Source organism: Xenopus laevis, chromosome 7L (genome assembly GCF_017654675.1).
Source record: "Xenopus laevis strain J_2021 chromosome 7L, Xenopus_laevis_v10.1, whole genome shotgun sequence".
Taxonomy (NCBI): Eukaryota; Metazoa; Chordata; class Amphibia; order Anura; family Pipidae; genus Xenopus; species Xenopus laevis.
Window position 1 is genome coordinate 10,302,866 of NC_054383.1, and position 23,925 is coordinate 10,326,790.

The 23,925-nt window shown below is 38.7% G+C and overlaps 1 protein-coding gene across 1 annotated transcript in view; it reads left to right on the forward strand.

The window, feature by feature from the left end:
- Positions 1-23,353, forward strand: part of ube2d1.L (ubiquitin conjugating enzyme E2 D1 L homeolog) — a 29,750-nt gene extending 6,397 nt beyond the window's left edge. Inside the window, 6 exon segments of the mRNA NM_001093036.1 lie at positions 13,166-13,229; positions 13,312-13,343; positions 15,109-15,186; positions 17,768-17,873; positions 18,961-19,054; positions 22,350-23,353. Of these exon segments, the coding sequence (NP_001086505.1) occupies positions 13,166-13,229; positions 13,312-13,343; positions 15,109-15,186; positions 17,768-17,873; positions 18,961-19,054; positions 22,350-22,395 (420 nt within the window). The 3' untranslated portion in view covers positions 22,396-23,353.
- Positions 23,354-23,925: the final 572 nt, after the last annotated feature.

Genomic DNA, 23,925 nt, shown 5'->3' on the forward strand with positions numbered 1-23,925 from the left:
AAAGTTGCTTGAAATTATGTTTACTTTTCAAAAAGCTTAAGTTATGTTTGTGTGGAGTTCCCCTTTAAGAAAAAAATTTGAATGGGAAAAAAACTCGAATTGCTCAAATTGATAGTGTTCAGGCAAAACCTTCAGGAAAAAAAACTTGAGCATCATTAACATCTTCAAATGATTCATGGGACCTCTGCCGTTGACTCCTACATGACCTCGGCAGGTTTTAGATTATTTTCAGATTCGAGTTATTTCCAGGGTCAATAAATCTCGAAAAATTTGATTTATTTATTTATTTTAATTCGAAAAATTTGCATTTTTTTTTATACCCGAAAATGGGAGTATTAACCAAAAAAATAAACTCAAAAACTTGAATTTTCGTGGAAAACACAAGTCGAACCTTAATAAATCTGCCCCTCAGTGTCAACCAGCATGGAAGCCTCCACTTGTATGACTAAGGGGCAGATTTATTAAGGGTCGAATTGAAAATTCTCAATTTTGAATTGTGAATTATCCAAACTTGGTTAGATTTTTGTTTGGAATTCAAATTTCAAGATTTAGCATACTCTGGCCCTTTAAGAACTCAATTTCGACTATTCGCTCCCTAATACCTGCTGAGTTCATGTACAAGTCAATGGGAGAGCTTCAGGGACCAATTTGGAGTATTTAAATGTTAGTAGCCTCCCTGACATTTTTCGGAGAAAAATCTAGAATCGAGTTTAGTCTAATTGAAGTAGAATTCTTTTGGGAGTTTTTGAGTCCGTAAAATCCATGCCAGTTTTAGATCTTCGATTTTGTTATTAAATAACCCCCCATCGAATTTTGAATATATTCGAATTTAAAGGAAGTTTAAAAAAACGTTGAATTTGAAATTTGACCTTTGATAATTGTGCTTCCCAATGTAAACTAGATTTCCTCTCTTTAAAAATATTTTATGGAACATTACTAAAAAGAACTTCTTGGGGTACATTGATATGCATGACATTCAAGATTTGGTTTGGGATCGACATTTAGGGGCATATTTATCAAGGGTCGAATTTAGAGTTTATGAGAATTTATAAAAACTCCCATGAAATTCGAAAAAAAAAGACCAATCTAAATTTATTAAAAAATTTGAATTTTGTAGATTTGGATGAATAGGGTCGACCAAACTGCTCCAAATTGATTGTAGGAGGTTCCCCATAGGCTAAAACACCAATTCATCAGGTTTTAGATGGCGAATAGTCAAATTCGAATTCTTAAAGGGACAGATCATGATAAATTTCGAAATTCACATTTTTTTTCAAACTTGAATTGAATTTGGAATTACGTTTCAAATTACACGAAAATAAACTCGAAATTCGAAATAAGAATTCAAATTTTCAATTCAACCCTTGATAAATCTGCCCCTTATTGTATGATGCAGTTGAACGTCTAGCATAGGCAAATCCAAACCCATAGTCAATCGCAATCGCCGGGTCTCGTATCAATAAGAATCCAGTTAAGACAGAATTTTTTTTCTAAAATCTGTCGTTAATTCATTTTGGGTTGAAATACTTTTAGCTGTATCTAGGTTTACACTGGAAAAATGACTTTATTTCGAAAAGTTGCTTAAAAATGTATTATTCGGAGATTGGGTGGAGGTCCCTTTACAAGTATCACCACTGGGCGGATTCAACTACCCATAAATGTGTGTTCGATTAGGTTTTGTGACTGTCAGTTTGTATAGTTTAACTGCAATTAGGATTGCATGTCGGTGTTACTATCTCACGGGCTGGTCTGACTGATTAGAATCTCAAATAATGTCATTGCAAGACCCAATCTGGATTGGTAGATCACTGATTCTCTGTACGGATATCCATAATGCTCGGGACCTGGGTTTTTCCGTATAACTGATCTTTCCATAGTTTGGATCTTCATACCTTAAAGGGGTGTTTCGTCTTCAAACAACTAGTTGGTTTCAGGTGGATCACCAGAAATAATGACTTTTTTTCCAATTACTTTTTTTTTTTTTTCTATGTGAGACCGTTTTTCTAATATTGAAGTGTAAAGTGTCATTTTTCACCTTCTAAAGCAGCTCTGGGATGGGGGTTGCCGACCCTGTAAACTGTTATACTTTTAGTTGATACAGTTCTTATCATTGTTCCTGCTGAGCAGAATCTCTGGGTTCCATTACAGGCAGCTGTTAGGGTAAGGCCACACGAGGAGATTCGGGGAGATTTTGTCGCCTGGCAACTAAAAGCCTCGTCTTTTGCGCGACTATCTCCCCGAACTGTGTCGGCGTTTTTCCCCATAGGCTAGAATGAAAAGTCGTCTGTGCTAATGCACACGTGGCGATGCGTTTTCTATAGTCGCCTGAAGTTGCCTCACTGAGGCAACTTTGGCCGACTATAGTCGCCAGGCGACAAAATCTCCCCGAATCTCCTCGTGTGGCCTTACCTTTCGAATTGATACAATAGTTGCTAATATTCCAGCGATGCTGCTGAGAAATGTATCAACTAAATGTTGCAAAATTGTAACAGTTTAGAGTCTGCGCCTGAATTACTGAGCTGCCAGACTCAAACACCAGAGACAGGGACATTCACCTTTAAACTTAAATTTTGTGAAAATAGTAAAAAAAATAAACTATTGAAAGTTATTGAAAAAAGTCTTTATTTCTGGGGAACAATCTAAAAACAACTGAATGGAGAAAATGTTTGGCATGTGAACAACCCCTTTGAAAGACCAGTAACTAAAATTTCTACTTAACGAATAAAAAACACCAAAACAGTTTTAACATTTAAAAGTTTTTAGTAAGAAATTACTTACGGATTCTCTGCTTGCGCTCGGCGACGATCCATTGTGCGGCGTTCGATTTCTCCTGCTTGCCTTCTATAGGAGATAGCCAGGGAGGAGCAATCGAGTGCCGCGCGATGGATCGTCGCCGTTTCTGAAGAGGAGCGCAAGCAGAGAATCATTACGTCATTTCGTCTTTGCGAATTTAAGGTTAAAACTGTTTTTGGTGTTTTTTATTCGTTAAGTAGAAATGAATTTAAAAAAAAAAAAGTTACTGGTCTTTCAAAGGGGTTGTTCAACAATTCAGTTGTTTTTAGATTGTTCCCCAGAAATAAAGACTTTTTTTCAATTACTTTCCATTGTTTATTTTTTTTACTGTATTTCCAAAATCTAAGTTTAAAGTTTGAATGTTGGTGTCTCTGGTGTTTGAGTCTGACAGCTCAGTAATTCAGGATCAGACTCTGAACTGTTACCATTTTGCAACATTGAGTTGATCCATTTCTCAGCAGCATCTCTGGAGTATCAGCAACTATTGTATCAAGTCTAACAGCTGCCTGTAATGAAACCCAGAGAGTCTGCTCAGCAGGGACAAAGATAAGAACTAAATGTAGGACAGTTTACAGGGTCGGCGACCCCCCTCCCAGAGCTGCTTTAGAAGGTGAAAAAATGACACTTTACACTTCAATATTAGAAAAACAGTCTCGCATAGAAAAAAAAAGTAATTAATTTTTTTTTTAGTTTTTCTAATTTTTTTTAAAAAAAATGTATGCATTTTAAGGATGGCCTTGTTTCACCTGCATGGAGTTCCTTTGACCGCATGTTGTCCGTTCACAGCAAAATCTTCCACATACAAGCCCCCCCCCTCAAATCAACTCCAGGGCTTTTATCTGCTTCATTGATAATGACATAACGAAGGAATTGCCCCCACCTGCCCATGAAATAGCCTTTGAGTCGCTGTCCAATTACTTTTGAGCCCCTGAAATTAAGTGATTGTGTTAAAAAAAAAGTCTTTAGTTCCTCACATTTTTATGCAATCTTTTTGTTTAACCCACTGAATGAAAGCTGAAGGTCTGCAGTTCAGCTGCATCTGAATTAATTCATTGTGGAAATGCACAGAACCAAAATTAAAAAAAAAAAATTGTCGCTGTCCAAAGATTTAGGTGCCTAAATGTATATAATAAATATTTGTATACACTTGCTGTCGGCTTGCTAAAGTCCTAGTGGCTTTATCATTTCGGGTGCATTAGGGCTTAATAGATTTAAAATCCCAGTTCCACAACCCTGGGATGCGACTAGAGAATTTAACGCAGCTGTTTCTTTTCTCCGCTCTAGACAATGAGGTGCGAAAAAGCCCATTAGCAAGTTCACACCTCTCTGCTACCAAGGGGAAGAGTGTAAATCTATTCAGTGTGCGGCAGTTGCTGAAAGGATGGGGGGGGGAACGGGCACTTTCACCAATCATGAAATTGAAAATACAGTATATTATACACATGGGCGCATAAAGATATTGCAAATAGATTGGCCAAGTAGAGTTTATGTTGGGGTGGGATGTGTTAAGGGCACATACACAGGTTGGCGGGCTGCTGAATGCTATACATGCATGGGATCAGTTATCCAGAAAGCTCCGAATTAAAGGGATACTGTCATGGGAACATTTTTTTCAAAATGAATCAGTTAATATTGCTGAATTGCAGAATTCTTCACTGAAATCCATTTCTCAAAAGAGCAAACAGTTTTTTTTTTTTATATTCAATTTTGAAATCTGACATGGGGCTAGACATTTTGTCAATTTCCCAGCTGCCCCTGGTCATGTGACTTGTGCCTGCACTTTAGGAGAGAAATGCTTTCTGGCAGGCTGCTGTTTTTCCTTCTCAATGTAACTGAATGTGTCTCAGTGGGACATGGGATTTTACTATTGAGTGTTGTTCTTAGATCTACCAGGCAGCTGTTATCTTGTGTTAGGGAGCTGCTATCTGGTTACCTTCCCATTGTTCTTTTGTTTGACTGCTGGGGGGGAAAAGGGAGGGGGGTGATCACTCCCAACTTGCAGTACAGCAGTAAAGAGTGATTGAAGTTTATCAGAGCACAAGTCACATGACCAGGGGCAGCTGGGAAATTGACAAAATGTCTAGCCCCATGTCAGATTTCAAAATTGAATATAAAAAAATCTGTTTGCTCTTTTGAGAAATGGATTTCAGTGCAGAATTCTGCTGGAGCAGCGCTATTAACTGATTCATTTTGGAAAAAAAATTTTTTCCCATGACAGTATCCCTTTAAGGAAAGGTCATTTCCCATAGACTCCTTTTTATCCAAAAAAAATTCTAAATCGATTTTCTTTGTCTCTAATAATAAGACAGGTATGGGATCCGTTATCCGGAAACCGGAAACCTGTTATCCAGAAAGCTCCGTATTGCGGAAAAGGCTGTCTCCCATAGACCTCATTTTATCCAAATAATTCCAAGTTTTTAAAAGTGATTTCCTTTTATTTCTGTAATAATAAAACAGTAGATTGTACTTGATCCCAAGTAAGATATAATTAATCCTTATTGGAAGCAAAATCAGCCTATTGGGTTTATTTAATGTTTATATGATTTTCTAGTAGACTTAAGGTACAAAGATCCAAATTATTGAAAGATCCATTATCCGGAAAACCCCAGGTCCCAAGGATTCTGGATAACCGGTCCCATCCTGTACTGGGAGCCATAAATCTGCCCGGTATATGACCAGCTACAGGCAGGAGATAAAGAGGGCACAGGACAAAGTCACCGGTTCCAATGCTATAAAATTATTGGAAGGATTAGAGCAATCAGACAAAGTTCAATAGGACAAACTAATAATTCTGCAATAAAACCATGGCCGGAAAAGGAATATTCTCTGAGCAACGATTCTCACTTTAATGGGGAGGTTCATCTTTAAGTTAACTTTTAGTATTTTATAGACTGGCCGAATGTAAGCAACTTTTCAAATGGTCTTCATTATTTAGTTTTTCATTATTTGCCTTTTTCCTCTTTCCAGCTTTCATATGGGGGTCACTGACCCCATCTAAAACACAAATGCTCAGTAAGGCTACAGATGTGTTGCTTTGCTACTTTTTATTGCTCGTCTTTCTATTCAGGTCCTCTCCTTATTCATATTCCAGTCTCTTATTTAAATCAATGTATGGTTGCTAGGGTGATTTGGAGCCTAGCAACCAGACGTCTGAAATTGCGAACCGGAGATAACCGGAAAAAATAAAAAATGAAAACCAATTGCAAATTGTCTCAGAATATCACTCTCTACATCAGTTAATTCAAAGGTGAACAACCCCTTTAATACCTAAGCGACTGGAGAATAAACCACATTAATACATAGGGGTACTTTCCCTGTACAGAGAGATTATACCCTATTTAGTGCCATTAATCTTGGACTAATATTTAAACTACAAGTACAGGTATGGGACCTGCTATACAGAATGCTCGGGACCTGGGGTTTTCTAGATAATGGATCTTTCCATAATTTGGATCTTCATACCATAAGTCTTCTAGAAAATCATGTAAATATTACATAAACCCAATAAACTGGTTTTTCCTCCAATAAGAATTAATTATATCTTTGTTTGGATCATATACAAGCTACTCTTTTATTATTATTATTATTATTATTATTATTATTATTATTATTATTATTATTAAGAAAAAGGAATGCGAATAGAAAATTAAGGGCTGGCACATACTGAACCACGCTCCACAGGTTGAGGCTAGGGAAGCACCGAATCCAGGATTCGGCCTTTTTCAACAGGATTTGGATTCGGCCGAATCCTTCTGTCCTGCTGAACTGAATCGGGTGACTTTGTCACAAAACAAGGAAGTAAAAAAAGTTTTTCCCTTCCCACCCCTAATTTGCATATGAAAATTAGGATTCGGTTCGGTATTCGGCCGGATCCTTCGTGAAGGATACGGGGGTTCGGCCGAATCCAAAATAGTGGATTCGGTGCATCCCTAGTTGAGGCAGTGTAAAAGTATTTATTCAGCCAAAAACATCACAGCAAAAGCCATAGGGGCACTTAATTATAGTCTATGATTAAGTGCCCCTAAGGCATGAAACGCGTAAGGCTTTTGCTGTGATGTTTTTTGCCTAAATAAATACTTTTTTACTGCATCAACCTGTGGAGTGTGTTCAAAATGTGCCAGCCCTTAATTTTCTATTCGCATTGTTTGCCTTCCCGAGCTGAAGGTCTGGGGCTTGAGCTTCTGGACCCCTCATCTATTTGGGTAAGTCTACCCCAATTTACACTATGCTCAACACTGAATGCTTCTTTGTAAATAATTTTTAAGAGAAAAAGGAAGTAATGTTTCAAAATTTGGATAAAATGGAGTCTATGGGAGACGGCATTGCTGTCATTCAGAGCTTTCTGGATAACGAGTTTCTGGATAACAGATCCCATAACACTATTGCAAAAAAGATGCGCGGACCTCCAGTAATAAAGAAGCAATTAATTAAAAAATTAGAACATTTATTAGGACATAAAAACCTAACGCGTTTCAAGCCTATTGGGGGCACTTACTCATAGGCATAACAGATCCCATACCTGTATTCATTTTAGATACCTACCCATGGGCACTTGGGTGTCTCTTCCAAGATAGACACCAGCACCCAAAGCGGAGTTGTGTGGATAAAGTGGACACAATGCAAGATGGTGGCGACACAATATTATTGCAACAAAGATTGCACATCTATATACTTGTCTTTATGCAAATACAGTTAATAAAATAATCATTTTAGGCCTCATTTACAGTGCCCCACACAGTGGGATGTGAGATGTGGATCCTTTTCGGAGCACAGAGATCTCTCGCAACCCTTTCAGATTCAAATGCTGTTTATGGATAATAATTTGCAGAGTTCAGCAGATCAGTACGGAGTTAAAGCACTGCCTGACAGTTTGATGATGATGATGATGATGCTGAATAGCTGCTTTAGCCCTGTGTGGGTATAGCTTACAGCAGCACGAACTTATCAACTGACTGCACTATTTTTTTTTTCTTTCCTCCAAGGCCTTGACTTAATAGCAAATGCTTTATCTCCACTTAAATATTCTGCACAGTGTGCAAGCTGAGGGGGCTGTGTGCAATAGATTCAATAGAAATTACATAACCAGCAACTATACATAGGCCTGAGCTGCAGAAGCTTCTTTTTAGGACAAAGGGAAATTACTTTATAACTGTTGTGGAGTGGTTTCCTTTGTCATACTAAGTTTTCTTATCTCGCTCACTATACTACTTAAAAGAATAGCAACACCAAAACATGAGTGTTATAAAGTAATAAAAAATATAATGTACTGTTGCTCTGCACTGGTAAAACTGGTGTGTTTGCTTCAGAAAGACTACTATAGTTTATATAAACCAGCTGCTGTGTAGCCATGGGGGCAGCCATTCAAGCACAGGATACACAGTAGATAACAGATTAGTACTACTATAGTTTATATAAACAAGCTGCTGTGTAGCCATGGGGGCAGCCAGTCAAGCACAGGATACACAGTAGATAACAGATTAGTACTACTATAGTTTATATAAACAAGCTGCTGTGTAGCCATGGGGGCAGCCAGTCAAGCCCAGGATACACAGTAGATAACAGATAAGTACTACTATAGTTTATATAAACAAGCTGCTGTGTAGCCATGGGGCCAGACATTCAAGCACAGGATACACAGTAGATAACAGATAAGTACTACTATAGTTTTTATAAACAAGCTGCTGTGTAGCCATGGGGGCAGCCAGTCAAGCACAGGATACACAGTAGATAACAGATAAGTACTACTATAGTTTATATAAACAAGCTGCTGTGTAGCCATGGGGCCAGACATTCAAGCACAGGATACACAGTAGATAACAGATAAGTACTACTATAGTTTTTATAAACAAGCTGCTGTGTAGCCATGGGGGCAGCCATTCAAGCACAGGATACACAGTAGATAACAGATTAGTACTACTATAGTTTATATAAACAAGCTGCTGTGTAGCCATGGGGGCAGCCAGTCAAGCACAGGATACACAGTAGATAACAGATAAGTACTACTATAGTTTATATAAACAAGCTGCTGTGTAGCCATGGGGCCAGACATTCAAGCACAGGATACACAGTAGATAACAGATAAGTACTACTATAGTTTATATAAACAAGCTGCTGTGTAGCCATGGGGGCAGCCATTCAAGCACAGGATACACAGTAGATAACAGATAAGTACTACTATAGTTTATATAAACAAGCTGCTGTGTAGCCATGGGGGCAGCCATTCAAGCACAGGATAGACAGTAGATAACAGATAAGTACTACTATAGTTTATATAAACAAGCTGCTGTGTAGCCATGGGGGCAGCCATTCAAGCACAGGATACACAGTAGATAACAGATAAGTACTACTATAGTTTATATAAACAAGCTGCTGTGTAGCCATGGGGGCAGCCATTCAAGCACAGGATAGACAGTAGATAACAGATTAGTACTACTATAGTTTATATAAACAAGCTGCTGTGTAGCCATGGGGGCAGCCAGTCAAGCACAGGATACACAGTAGATAACAGATAAGTACTACTATAGTTTATATAAACAAGCTGCTGTGTAGCCATGGGGCCAGACATTCAAGCACAGGATACACAGTAGATAACAGATAAGTACTACTATAGTTTATATAAACAAGCTGCTGTGTAGCCATGGGGGCAGCCATTCAAGCACAGGATACACAGTAGATAACAGATAAGTACTACTATAGTTTATATAAACAAGCTGCTGTGTAGCCATGGGGGCAGCCATTCAAGCACAGGATAGACAGTAGATAACAGATAAGTACTACTATAGTTTATATAAACAAGCTGCTGTGTAGCCATGGGGGCAGCCATTCAAGCACAGGATACACAGTAGATAACAGATAAGTACTACTATAGTTTATATAAACAAGCTGCTGTGTAGCCATGGGGGCAGCCATTCAAGCACAGGATAGACAGTAGATAACAGATAAGTACTACTATAGTTTATATAAACAAGCTGCTGTGTAGCCATGGGGGCAGCCATTCAAGCACAGGATACACAGTAGATAACAGATAAGTACTACTATAGTTTATATAAACAAGCTGCTGTGTAGCCATGGTGGGCTCAGAATATCACTCTCTACATCATACTAAAAGTTAACTCAAAGTTGAACAACCCCTTTAAAACACAAATTTTTTGGTGTTACTGTTCCTTAAACGAAAAAAAAAAAAATTGGCAAATAATTCAAAAACTATAAAAAATACTAAAAATTAACTTAAAGGGGTGGTTCACCATTAAGTTAACTTTTACTATGTTATAGAACGGCCAGTGCTAAGCAACATTTCAATTGGTTTTCGTTATTTATTTTTTATACTAACGAATTTTTTGATGTTACTGGTCCTTTAAGATGCAAATTAAAGGGCTGCAGAATAAAAAGCTAAATAACTGAAAAACCACAAATAATAAAAATTGAAAACCAATTGCAAATTGTCTTATAATATCACGCTCTACATCATACTAAGTTATCGTAAAGGCGAACAACCCCTTTAAAGTGGTGGTTCAAGTTAGCTTTTAGTATGTTCTAGAATGACCATTTCAAAGCAACTTTTCTATTGGCCTTCATTTTTTCTTTTTGTATAGTTTTCTTTGAATTAACTGCCTTCTACTTCTGGCTCTCTCCATCTTTCAAATGGAGGTCACTGACCCCCATTTCAACAACAAAGGCTGCAAATATATTGCTATTGCTACTTTTTTATTACCTATTCATATTCCAGTCTCTGATTTAAAGCAATGCATGGTTGCTAGGATTATGTGGACCCTAGCAACCAGATAGCTGAAACTGCAAACTGCAGAGCTTCTGAATGAAAATCTGAATAACTCAAAAGCCACAGATACTAAAAAATGAAAACCAATTGCAAATTGTCTCAGAATATCAATATCATACTAAAAGTTAATTTAAAGGTGAACAACCCCTTTGATTAAGACCTTTGGCCGTATATATCTCCAAGTCCTAGAACAGGCCTCTGCTGTGTATATTAATGTCTATTTATTCATCTACCCCAATTGTGTGACATGTATGCGAGTCATTCATGGCATTGAAGGCAATTTGATTGGGTAAATAATTATACTCCTATTGCAGGGCTGTCCCCAGCTTCTATAAACTGATTCATTGAGCAAATTATATTTTAAGTGCTTGGCCTACATCAGCATTCTCTCACAGAGGGCAAATTATCTGCTCACATAAAGCTATTCACTGTTTAGGGCGGAAACGCACAGTCAGCAGCACCTTGCTTTTTCCATCCAGTAACAAGATTTATTTTTTTCTAAGCCAACAAAGATACATACATAGTAACTGAGGTTGAAAAATTCACATCCACAGGAAGGCAAAAAAACCCCCTCTTTCTAATGTATGTAAGGGTAGAATAGAACTACATGGGTGATTTTTAGAACTGACGCCATGCAACTAAACGCTGGCGTCGAGTCGGTTGCGACGAAGATAAGGTAAGAAATATCAATGTGGGATGAAGTCGCAGTGTGCATACGACACAACACGACTGTTTGATGCAGATGCTGCAACTACATCCAACATTCCTACAACTAACCTTATCTTCGTCGCATCCGACTTGACGCTAGTGTTTTGGCACTGAGTGTCGTATCCGCCGGAAACGCACCGAAGTCGCCCGTGTACTTCTACTCTTTTGGGTCAACTTTGTACCGAGTCCTGATTTGACATCCCTGGTGCATAACCTTATATTTATTAACATTGAAACTCCACTTCTTCTCGTCCACCTAAATGAATATACAAATATGGGACCTGTTATCCAGAATGCTCGGAACTTTATACTTTTAAGTCTACTAGAAAACCATATAAACATTAAATAAACCCAATAGGCTGGTTTTGCTTCCAATAAGGATTAATTATATCTTAGTTGGGATCAAGTACAAGTTACTGTTTTATTATTACAGAGAAAAGGGAAATCGTTTTTAAAAATTATTTGGATAAAATGGAGACTATGGGAGACAGCTTTTTTGTAATTCGGTGCTTTCTGGATAATGGGTTTCCAGATAATGGGTCCCATGCCTGTACTACAAAACTTACATATTATTATTTTTACATTCTTAACCGTAAAGGAAAACTATACCCCCAAAATGAACACTTAAGCAACAGATAGTTTATATCAAATTAAGTTGCATATTAAAGAATCTTACCAAACTGGAATATATATATTTAAGTAAATATTGCCCTTTTACATCTCTTGCCTTGAACCCCCATTTTGTGATGGTCTCTGTGCTGCCTCAGAGATCACCTGACCAGAAATACTGCAGCTCTAACTGTAACAGGAAGAAGTGAGGAAGCAAAAGACACAACTCTGTCTGTTAATTGGCTCATGTGACCTAAGAAGTATAGTTTGTTTGGTTTGTTTGTGTGCACCGTGAATCGTACAATCCCAGGGGGCGCCCCTTATTTTTTAAAATGGCAATTTTCTATTTAGGATTACCCAATGGCACATACTACTAGAAAAGTATATTATTATGAAAATTGTTTGTTTACATGAAGCAGGATTTTACATATGAGCTGTTTTATGCAATATCTTTTTTTATAGAGACCTACATTGTTTGGGGGGTATAGTTTTCCTTTAATGGAGAAGGAAAGTCTTCTTCCACTCAGGGGAGCCATGTTAGGTACCCCCAAGTGATTGTATTGACTTACCTGAAACCCCGGGCTGGTGCTCCTATCAGCAGAAAACTGCACCGGCCCGGGTTATACCAGTGAGCAGCACGGATCGATCCTCTTCCGGCTTCTTTTTTTGTTCTCACGGCTGCGCATACACAGTAGAGCGGAAAGCCGAACTTTAACTAAAAAGTTGGCTATTTCGTTCTACTGCGCATGCGTCTGCCCCGGGAAATTTTAAGAAAGAAGAAGCCGGAAGAGGATCTCTCCGTGGTGCTCGCTGGTATAACCCGGCCGGTGCAGTTTTCTGCTGATAGGAGCACCAGCCCGGGGTTTCGGGTAAGTAAATACAATCACTTGGGGGTGCCTAACATTTGGCACTTTTGGGTCAACTTTGTACTGAGTCCTGATTTGACATCCCTGGTGCGTGACCTTATATTTATTAACATTGAAACTCCACTTCCTCTCATCCACCTAAATGAATATACAAATATGGGACCTGTTATCCAGAATGCTCGGGACTCTGGGTTTTCTGCATAACGGAACTTTATACTTTTAAGTCTACTAGAAAATCATGTAAACAATAAATAATGGGACCTGTTTATTTTTGTATGATATGTGCCCTTTAATTACAGTTGTCCTTGTCAATATTCCCTTCTCCCCTTTTGTGTAACTGTTTAGAAGTAGGTTCTGATTCTTCTATGATCAATACATTTCACTTCACGAACGGATCTTTAATCTTTTTCAGGAACTCAATGACCTGCAACGTGACCCTCCGGCTCAGTGCTCTGCTGGCCCAGTAGGAGATGATCGTAAGTTGGAGAGAGATTGTATCTGTTTTCATACAGTCCGTTGTCTTTGAGTTGTTGCTTATGGCATGTCCTCTCATTTCAGTATTCCACTGGCAAGCAACCATAATGGGACCAGTAAGTATCTGCTAACCTGCTCTCGCTTATTGCTTTATTATTCATGCAGAAGATTGGGAGGCACATTTAGTAAAGGTTCAATTTTAAATTCACGTGAGTTTTTTTTAAACGCTATTAAATTTGAATATACTCGAAATTAAAAAAGAAAAATCGAATATCTTGGACGAATTTTACCGACTCGAAAACTCAAATCGAATTAGACCAAACTTGATTTGAGTTTTTTTCTACGAAAAAGAAGACTACGAACATCTCCAGATTGGTCACTGGACCTCTCCCATTGATTTAAGATGGCCATACATGGAGAGATCCGCTCTTTTGGCGATGTCGCCAAACGAGCGGATCTCCCTCCGATATGCCCACCTTGAGGTGGGCAATATCGGGCTGATCCGATCGTGGGCCTTAGGGCCCAACGATCGGATCCCAACAATGCCCAAACGGGCGGTCGGATCGCGGGACCGCATCAATGAATAGATGCGGCCGCGATCCAACGGGATTTTCTGTCCCATCCGATCGAGATCTGGACGACTTTCGGCCAGATCTCGATCGGTGAAGCCCGTCGGGGGGGGGGGGGCCATACACGGGCCAATAAGCTGCCGACACGGTCTGTCGGCAGCTTTTATCGGCCCGTGTATGGCCACCTTTATACATGGATTTGGCAGGTTTTAGGGGGCGAGTATGATAAATCTTGAAAATCAAATTCAAATTTATAAAAAAAAAAAAACTCTAATCCAATTTGCATAGTTCACTAGTTGAATTTGACAGTTCTGACCCTAAAAATATTAGAATTTTCAATTTGACCCTTAATAAATCCGCCATTTACCATTTAATTGTGTAACCAGGGCATGGGGATGGACATCAGATCCCCTATTCTGGTGCACAAACGAGATTTTGACATGATGCAAGGCTTGTCTTAATAACAGTGTCCACAAAATGGCTCCTGCCTGCTTGTTATAATTATGAATTCCCAGACTGATAGAAACAAGATTCAAACAATTTATATACTGAGCAGATTTGCCAAGTATAGTAACCTCTGCTATCCAATCAGGTGTTTAATAAGTAATATTAAAGGAGAAATAACTAAAAAGAAGTAGCTAGAAATGTTGTACATGATGTTTTGTGCTTCTGTACCAGCCCAAGGCAACCACAGCCCTTTAGCAGTAAAGATCTGTGTCTCCAAAGATGCCCCAGTAGCTCCCCATCTTCTTTTCTGCTGATTCACTGCACATGCTCTGTGCTGCTGTCACTTACTGAGCTTAGGGACCCACTCACAATATACAGTACACATAGAATAGAAATGTCACAATATAAGGCTGATTAGTAATTAATACAGATAATTACTACATGGCAGCACAGAAACCAGTGCAATTAGCATCAGAATTTAATAATCAGCAAACCTGTAGCATCCGCTTATATTACAGCCAGGGAAGCTCATTTTCTGCTGGATAATTAGTGACGAGCCCTAAGCTTAGCTTCTCAACAGCCAATCAGAGCCCACTGAGCATGTGAGTGTCACAGACACTTTCCAAGATGGTGACCCCCTGTGACAAGTTTGAAGTCCTGGATCATTGCTGCTATTGACAAACTTTAGCCTCCTGCAATGTTTATTCTATAAAACTGCATTTCTTTAGCCACATTAATTTTTACAGTTTCATTCTCCTTTAATAAATAAGCCACCGTCTATCGAAACCTTGCGACTCTGATCACCCTGCTTGCACAGTGACCGTTATAGAAAATAACACTTTGTTTTTGTTTTCTTTTTTCTTAGACAGACAGCCCATATCAAGGGGGTGTCTTTTTCCTCACAATTCACTTTCCAACAGACTATCCTTTCAAACCACCAAAGGTAATTAAATTAATATGATTTATTGCAATGTATTTGTATAACGCCTGCACATTTACTCAGTGCCTTACATAAATAGTCACTCTTTTCGTTGCACCTACGACTGAATTGAAAATAAGTCTACTCATCCTGGATTGCATATATCGAGCTTTTTGCTGATTTTTTTTTTTAGAACTGCTGTGTCACCAGCCTTAGGGTTAACTGACTATGCAGGTGGGCCCAGGGTATTGCTGACACAGCAGCTCTCAAAAGAGTTTCCGAGCTGAAAGCCTGTTATCAGCGGTCTACAACTGCTAGTGTCTTCAATTCTAGATATTCTAGGCCAGCGGTTTTTTTTAAACAAGTGGAGAGGCACCTGAATATGGCAATCAGAGACACACGCTCAGATTCGGGGAGATTAGTCGCCCAGCGGCAAATCTCCTCTTCTTCGGGGCAACTAAACTCCTCGAACTGCTTCCCATCGGCTCATATGTAAATCGCCGGCGGGATGGCACTCCTCGCTTTCCGAAGTCGCTCGAAGTTTCCTTCGCGAGGCAACATTGGGCGACTTCGGAAAATGAAGTGTCATCCCTCTGGCGATTTAGATTCTAGCCGGCAAGGAGACAGTTTGGGGAGATTAGTCGCCTCAAGAAGAGGCGACTAAATCTCGCCGAATCTTCTTGTCTGGCTCTGCCCTTAAGATCTATGTATTACAACCAATACATATGCCTCAAACGACTTATTTGTTCTAGTTGTCCAGTCCTCTCTGATATCATCTTTTATATATGGAATCCCTACTGTTTCGTACTCAAGAGGAGGAGATTGGAGAGTGCAAATTAAATTGCTTTATTTAGATGCTTTAGAACCTTCCAGATGGATGGTTTCAGTAATACAATAGATTTGTATAGCAAAGCTTAAAGGAGTTGTGCACTTTAAATTAGGGATGCACCGAATCCACTATTTTGGATTCGGCCGAAACCCGAATCCTTTGTGAAAGGTTCGGCCGAATACAGAACTGGGCATATGCACATTAGGGGTGTTAAAGGAACAGTAACACCAAAAAATGTAAGTGTTTTAAAGTAATGAAAATATCATGTAGTGTTGCCCTGCACTGGTAAAACTGATCTGTTTGTTTCAGAAACACTACTATAGTTCATATAAACAAGCTGCTGTGTTGCAATGGTGGAAATTGAAAAACGCCTATATGGCACAGGTTAAATAGTGGATAACAGATAACACCATTAGACAGACAGAGCTTACAGTATCTGCTGTGTAACTTGAGCTTTTTCTCATTTGAATGGCTGCCCCCATTGCTACACAGCAGCTTATTTATATAACCAATAGTAGTGTTTCTTAAGCAAACACACCAGTTTTACCAGTGCAGGGCAACACTACATTATATTTTCATTACTTTAAAACACTTTTATTTTTTGACTGTTCCTTTAAGGGGAAAAAAATTTTACTTCCTTGTTTTGTGACGAAACGTTTCCCTCCCCACCCCTAATTTGCATATGCATATTAGGATTCGGATTAGGTTCGGCCGGGCAGAAGTATTCGCCCGAATACGAATTCTGCTGAAAGGCCGAATCCCGAACCGTATCTTGGATTGAGTGCATCCCTACTTTAAATTAACTTTTAGTATGATGTAGGGAGTGATATTCTGAGATAATTTGCAATTGGGTTTTATTTTTTATGATTTGTGGTTTTTGAGTTATATGGCATTTTATTCAGCAGCTCTCCAGTTGCAATTTCAGCAATCTGGTTGCTAGGATCCACATTACCCTACAACCATGCATTGATTTGAATGAGAGACTGGAATATGAATAGGAGAGGCCTGAATAGAAAGATGAGTAATAAAAAGTAGCAATAAAAATACATTTGTAGCCTTACAGAGCATTTGTTTTTTTAGATGGGGTCAGTGACCCCAATTTGAAATCTGAAAAGAGTCAGAAGGAAAAGGCAAATAATTCAAAAACTATAACATAAAAATAATAAAGACCAATTGAAAAGTTGCTAAGAATTGGCCATTCTATAACATACTAAAAGTTAACTTGAAGGTGAACCATTCCTTTAAAGTTTAATGTCCCAGTCTCTGGTGTTTAATACATAAAAAAAAATATATAAAAGAAATATAGAAGAGACCAATTAAAAAGTTGCTTAGAATTGACCCTTCTGCATCCTACTAAAAGTTAACTTAAAGGTGAAGCACCCCTTTAAATAATTACATATTTAGAATAAGTAAAGGTATAGTGTTTTATACAAAAAAAGGGATTTATACTCTTAGAACCGGCTGAGTACTTAAATATTTGTATCAACAGGTGTATGAATAAAAAGGCACGGTTGTCTAATAAACATTCTTTATTCATACACATGTTGATACAAATATTTAAGTAATACTCAGCCGGTTCTAAGAGTATAAATCCCTTTTTTTTTTTTTTGTATATCATTTTTGGTTTTTGGTTTGATATACCCTTGCGGTTGTGGAGATTGTTGCTCAGTTTACTAATAGAATTTCGATAAAGGTATAGTGTGTCATTGGATTTTTTTACATGTTTATGTTACTGCTATAACTTGTATCTTGTCTCTTATATTTGTTTGTGTGTAGGTTGCATTCACAACAAAAATCTATCACCCGAACATAAACAGTAATGGAAGTATTTGTCTCGACATACTAAGGTCACAGTGGTCCCCAGCGCTGACTGTGTCAAAAGGTAAAACTTTATCTCATTAGAAAGGTCTTCTATGAGGGGGAAAAGGCAAGAAGATGGAACCTTTTAATGCCTAAAAATGTAATATCTACTGTAGGCTTACGGCCAGGATATGGAATTGTTACTTTATATCAGAAGTTGTTACGTGATGGAGTCACAGCCCTCAGAATCCTTAGCATGCTGTTGAAGCATCTCTGCTTTATTATTAGGGATGCACCGAATCCAGGATTCAGTTCGGGATTCGGCCAGGATTCACCCTTTCAGATGGATTCGGCCAAATCCTTCTGCCCGGCCGAACAGAATCCTAATTTGCATATGCAAATTAGGGGGGATCACGTGACTTTTTGTCACAAAACAAGGAAGTAAAAATGTTTACCCCTTCCCACCCCTAATTTGCATATGCAAATTAGGATTCGGATTCTTTTGCAAAGGATTCGGGGGTTCGGCCGAATCCAAAATAGTGGATTTGGTGCATCCCTATTTATTATAATCCAATATATTTATGTGAACACATTGTGAGCAACTCCAAACTTCTTTCTTCTATTAAGATTCCTGAATCAAGGCAAGCACTATGGCTACTCCCTCTGTTATGTTAATGCCAAACACACACACACACACTTTTCCCATTGGAGTGAAAGTGTCTCTGCAGTAATATGAGCACAATTATGTGTATGACAATATGAATAATGCAGGGTTCTGTTTCAGGCCTATGTTTGCATTACAGCAGCGTGGGAAGGATGCCAGGGGACATTCCATATATTGCTAGTATGTCATTGAATTAGGGATGCACCGAATCCACTATTTTGGATTTGGCTGAACCCCTGAATACTTCATGAAAGATTCAGCCGAATCTTGCATATGCAAATTAGGGGCGGGAAGGGGGCAACGTTTTTTACTTCCTTGTTTTGTGACAAAATCTCACACAGTTTCCCTCCCTACCCCTAATTTGCATATGCAAATTAGGGCTCGGATTCGATTCGGCCGGGTAGAAGGATTAGGCCGAATCCGCATCCTGCGGAAAAAGGCCGAATCCTGGATTCGGTGCATCCCTACATTGAACTAAACATGCACTCTCTATTTCTTTCCATAGTTTTGTTGTCAATATGCTCCTTACTTTGTGATCCAAATCCAGATGATCCTTTAGTACCAGACATTGCACAAATCTACAAGTCAGACAAGGAAAAGTAAGTATGTTTGTGATTCACCAGCTTGGTACAGTTGCGCCTAGCCCTGTATTGCCAAGATGTTCATGATCTAGGCACCAGCCCTATAGTAAGACCAGCGTAGATTAGTGTAGATTAGATCAGTGCTTAGTGGGTCAAAATAGGAGTGCACTTTTTGGGGTAATTAGCGTTTGGTAGGCTGTTAACGTAGGATTTGGATCTTCGAAACAGGGACCCCAAGGCTTCGGAGAAAACACAATTTTTGTTAGGCACTAGGCATTTCCTACAGATGGCAACAGAAAACACAGTTCAGCCACTTCAATGCAAAACATTTAGGGTTTTCCCTCTCTGGGCTCTCACCATCCAGGGAAACTCTCACCCTCTGGAACAATTCGGGCTCCTCACTCAACCCTGCTGGATTCTCCTCCTGAGGCCTCTGCCAGACCCTTCTCCCCTCCAGGGATTTAGACTCGCCAGACTCTGCAACACTCTTGCTGACTGCAATATCCCTTCTGCCAGTCACTGTCTCTCCCAGCAGCATTACACTTCCCTGCACTCTAGGAGGTGTCTCTAAGGGCTGAACTTCACATCGACACTTCTTCCCATCCGATACGCTGAGAGGAAGCGCATGCGACATGATGAATGTGCCAAATATACTGTAAGTAATAGAACTATCGCACCTACAAACCGCATGCATCCGACACGACTCTGTGATGCGAACGCTGCATCTTCATCTGACATTCGGATACACCTAGTTTTTACCTGCGATTTCTCCTTCGCTTCCTTTATCTTCTGGACACCCGACATGTCGAATGTGTGTCATCGCATGGAGACGGATCACTCCTTGGCGGCCGTGGAGTTCAGCCCTTATTTCACAACAAAAAAATCAGCCTTGGCACAGGACATGTCATGAGCATACAGAAAAATCCAGATGGCTAATATACCCTTGTAAACATAGACAGGGCTATGACTAGGTATATGAAATCGGAAGCTCAGTGGCCATGCTGCTCAAGCTGTTTTTGCCAAGGTGGGGTATCTGCCTTGGTTGAAACGTGAATTTGATTCGTAGTATACAAAATACATTATAAAAGGCAAGAAAGAGGGGAAAAATAACTTCTTGGGAGAAATTATGGAGTGCAGCCAACCGAGAATAGGCCAAAGAACATGACTGTGAAACATGAGGTGGCAGCAGCGAGTGTGTTGGGGATATTGCTTAGCAGGAGTTACTGGGAATTTAAATACAGATACAGCCAAGTCTTTGTGACAAATCTGCTGCTTAGTGAAACTTGGCTGCAACCTCTGCCTCAGCCTGCAAGCTCAGCAAGGCACCCTGCCAAAACTACCCCGGGAGGCTAAGGAACACTTAAGTGTCTGTCACTGACCCAGTAAAAACTCAAGCCAAAGCTGAAACACAAAGAAAAAAAAAAAAAAAGAAATTTTGAAGATCCAGATTTCTCTTCCAATGTAGACCTTATTGGATCCATCCCATTTAAAGGAATATTTAATTTTGATGTTGTTCCAATGTGTCAGGCACTCTGCAAACTAGCACACTAGTGTTATTTATTTTTTTTTTTTTATACAGGGGTAAAAAGTAAGCCATTGATTTGGCACATGCTCTGAGCTGCTGTCAGTTACCTGAGCATAGGGACTCACACTATATTGCATTTATAATACACAAAAGCCATGAATATCTTGTAAATTATATCCTTATAAACGGTGACTAGTGATGTCGTCTGTTATAAACGGTGAGTAGTGATGTAATTTCTATCACATGACTCACTGAAATGGTCAGGGAACTCATCGGTGACTTATGATATCCTTATCTTTTACAATAAGGGATACTTTATTCACTATACACTATGTCACAATACAAGGCTAGTTAGTAATTCACTCAGATTTACATCACATGGCAGCACAGAAACCCATGCAGTCTGCATCAGTATTAATTATCAGCCACTTGGCATCTTTTTCTATGACAGAATTAACATTGCTTTCTGCTATTGTGTTGATTTTATGTGACAGCCCCTAAGCTAAAGGGGAACTTTTGTGAAAATGTAATGTAAGCTTCAGCATACTGAAATAAATAACGCTATTGTTATTGTTATTGCTATGTTCGCTATTCCTCTCTCCGCATCTGTTACTTCTCATTCTGTCTTTATTCAGGAGTTGGGTGTCAGATATTCATTTAAAGTTAGATCCAATATATCTTATAGGGGGCTCCTTTTGCCTAGAATATGTATTAGAGTTTATTCTACTAAAGGACCAGTAACATCAATTTTTTTTATTAAAAAATTTGTCGGTGTAGAACGAAAAAAAACACAGACATATTAAACGTTTAAATCTCTAAGTCTTTATTAAGAAATAACTTACCGAATCTCTGCTTGTGCTCCTCTTCAGAAAAGGCGATCCATAGTGCGGAGCTCGATTTCTCCTCCCTGCTTTCCTTATAGGAGACGGCCAGGGAGGAGAAATCGAGCGCCGCAAGATGGATCGTCGCCTTTTCTGAAGAGCAGCGCAGTCGGTGTTTCGGGAAGTTATTTCTTAATAAAGACTTAGCAATTTAAAAGTTTAAAATGTCTTTGTGTTTTTTTTTTTTTCGTTCTATACCAACAAATTTTTTTAATCATCTGACATCATGTCTCTCTACATGCAGAATTTGTGCAAAAGGCAGTTATTTTGTTAGATTTTGTTTGTTTGTACTGAAATTAGTTATTTGAGTGAGCTCGAAAGCAAGCCCCCCCCCCCCATAAGATATATTGGATCATTCATCTGACACCCAACTCCGGCATGAAGACACAATGAAAAGAAACAAATGCTGAGAGAGGAATAGTGAAGATAAACTTGATTATTTCAGAAATGATGCAGAATTTTTAATCAATTGTATATAGGACTTATTTCAGTTTGTATAAGCTTATATTTAATTTTTGCGATAGTTCCCCTTTAACTTCTCAGCAGCAGCCCAGAGCACACTGAGCATGTGCCGTGCCAATGACACTCACATGATGGCCTAACATGTTCAGAAGATGGGGAGCTGCTGTGGGAAACTTTGAAGCCAAGAATAATTACAGTTATAGGGCTGCTGATCCTCCATAAATTCAGTTTATAATCCAACACTTCTAGGCCAGATTCGGACTAGGCCGGTGGGATACCGGGAAAAAACCCGGTGGGCTCCACCGACCCATAACGGAGGGCCGTCAACCCAGTCTGACACTTTTCTAGCCATGGTCATCTTAAGGTTTGCAACTTTAAACTTTCCATGTACATTTCCCTGTTTAATTCTCTATTTCTCTTCTTTTATTTTCTTATTCCTCCCCAGATACAACAGACTAGCAAGAGAATGGACTCAGAAATATGCAATGTAAATTTGTGAAAGAAAAAAAAAGTTTAATTTCGTATAATCCGTTGTACTGTAAATTCTAGGTTTTTTGGAAATTAGAAGAGGCCGAGCACAGATTATAATTGTTCCAGAGTTCTTCAGAGCTCCCCCCCCCCATTCCCATTTGATTTTTAGACACTTAAATTGCTACTCAGAAGCAAAATAAAACAACCCCCCAAATCTAAGAAGAGGGTATTTTGTGTTCACTCCCTGTATACTTTGCAAAAGACATTTCGTGCGGTTTTTAAGATACCTGTTTTTTTTTTGTTTTTTGCACCTCTGCTGATCAAATCCAAAATGGAGATTTAACCCTGACCGCGCCAATGATGACTGTCCAAGCAGGGGTTAAAGCATCCAACTCTCATTAAAGACTAGATTTTTTTTTTTAACTTGAGTAATACTGCGTATTTTTTTTTTTCTTTTTGTAAATCTGTGTTCAGATTCCATTCTGTTAGCTCACTATTTAATTTGTATTTTTTTACTGTATAGACTAAATATATTTTATTTACCTTAGTAAGGAAACTCATTTTAGATCCCCCTTTTCCCCCCCTTAAAGGCGCAGTATTCTCAAGACACAACTGCTAGTCTTAAAACTTTTTTTTTTTATAGCCCCAGCTGTAATTATTCTTAAATTGACTGCAGATTTCTTAAAAACTTCAATGATCTTTGCACTGTAATTCCGAATACGATCACTAGAGGGAAAGTGTTTTTTTTTGTGTTGATTCTGTTGCATACTTGACACCAGTTGATTGCAATGTGAACTAATTGCACTGCTATGTAGAGAAAAAAAAAAGAATCCGTTTGTCGCTCTTCACCATTTGATTTTTTTGGTTTTTTTTTTCAATTTTTTTTTTTCATACGGGCAATATAAAGAAACTCACAAATCTTTTACAACTCTTACTGTAGCTTTTTTTTTCCATACAAATAAAATGCATTTTCTACTATGTCTGTATTTACTGGTTTTCTGCTTTGGCCCAAGGCTTTTAAAGGGCTAGTTCTCCTTTAAATTAACTTTTGGAAGGATGTAGCCAGTGATATCAGTTTTAATTGGTCTTCATTTTATTGTGATTTTTGAATTATTTAGCTGCTCTCCGGTTTATTTCACCATCTCTCTGGTTGCTAGGGTCCAATTTACCTTAGCAACCTAGCAGTGGTTTGAATGAGAGACTAGACAATGAATATGAGAGGGACTAAATAGAAAGTGATAAAAATCATTATAGCCCCACAGAGCAATAGCATTTTCGTTGCCGGGGTCAGTGACTCCCATTTGAAAGTTTGGAAGAAAGAGGCAAATAATTTAAAACATTTAAAGAATGCCAAGAGTAGGTTTTTTTTTACCATAGTACAGGTATAGGATCCGTTATCCGGAAACCTGTTATCCGGAAAGCTCTGAATTCCGGGAAGGCCATAGACTCCATTATAATGAAATGATTTAAATTTTTAAAAATGATTTCCTTTTTCTGTGTAATAATAAAACAGTAGCTTGTACTTGATCCCAACTAATACGGGGAGGCAC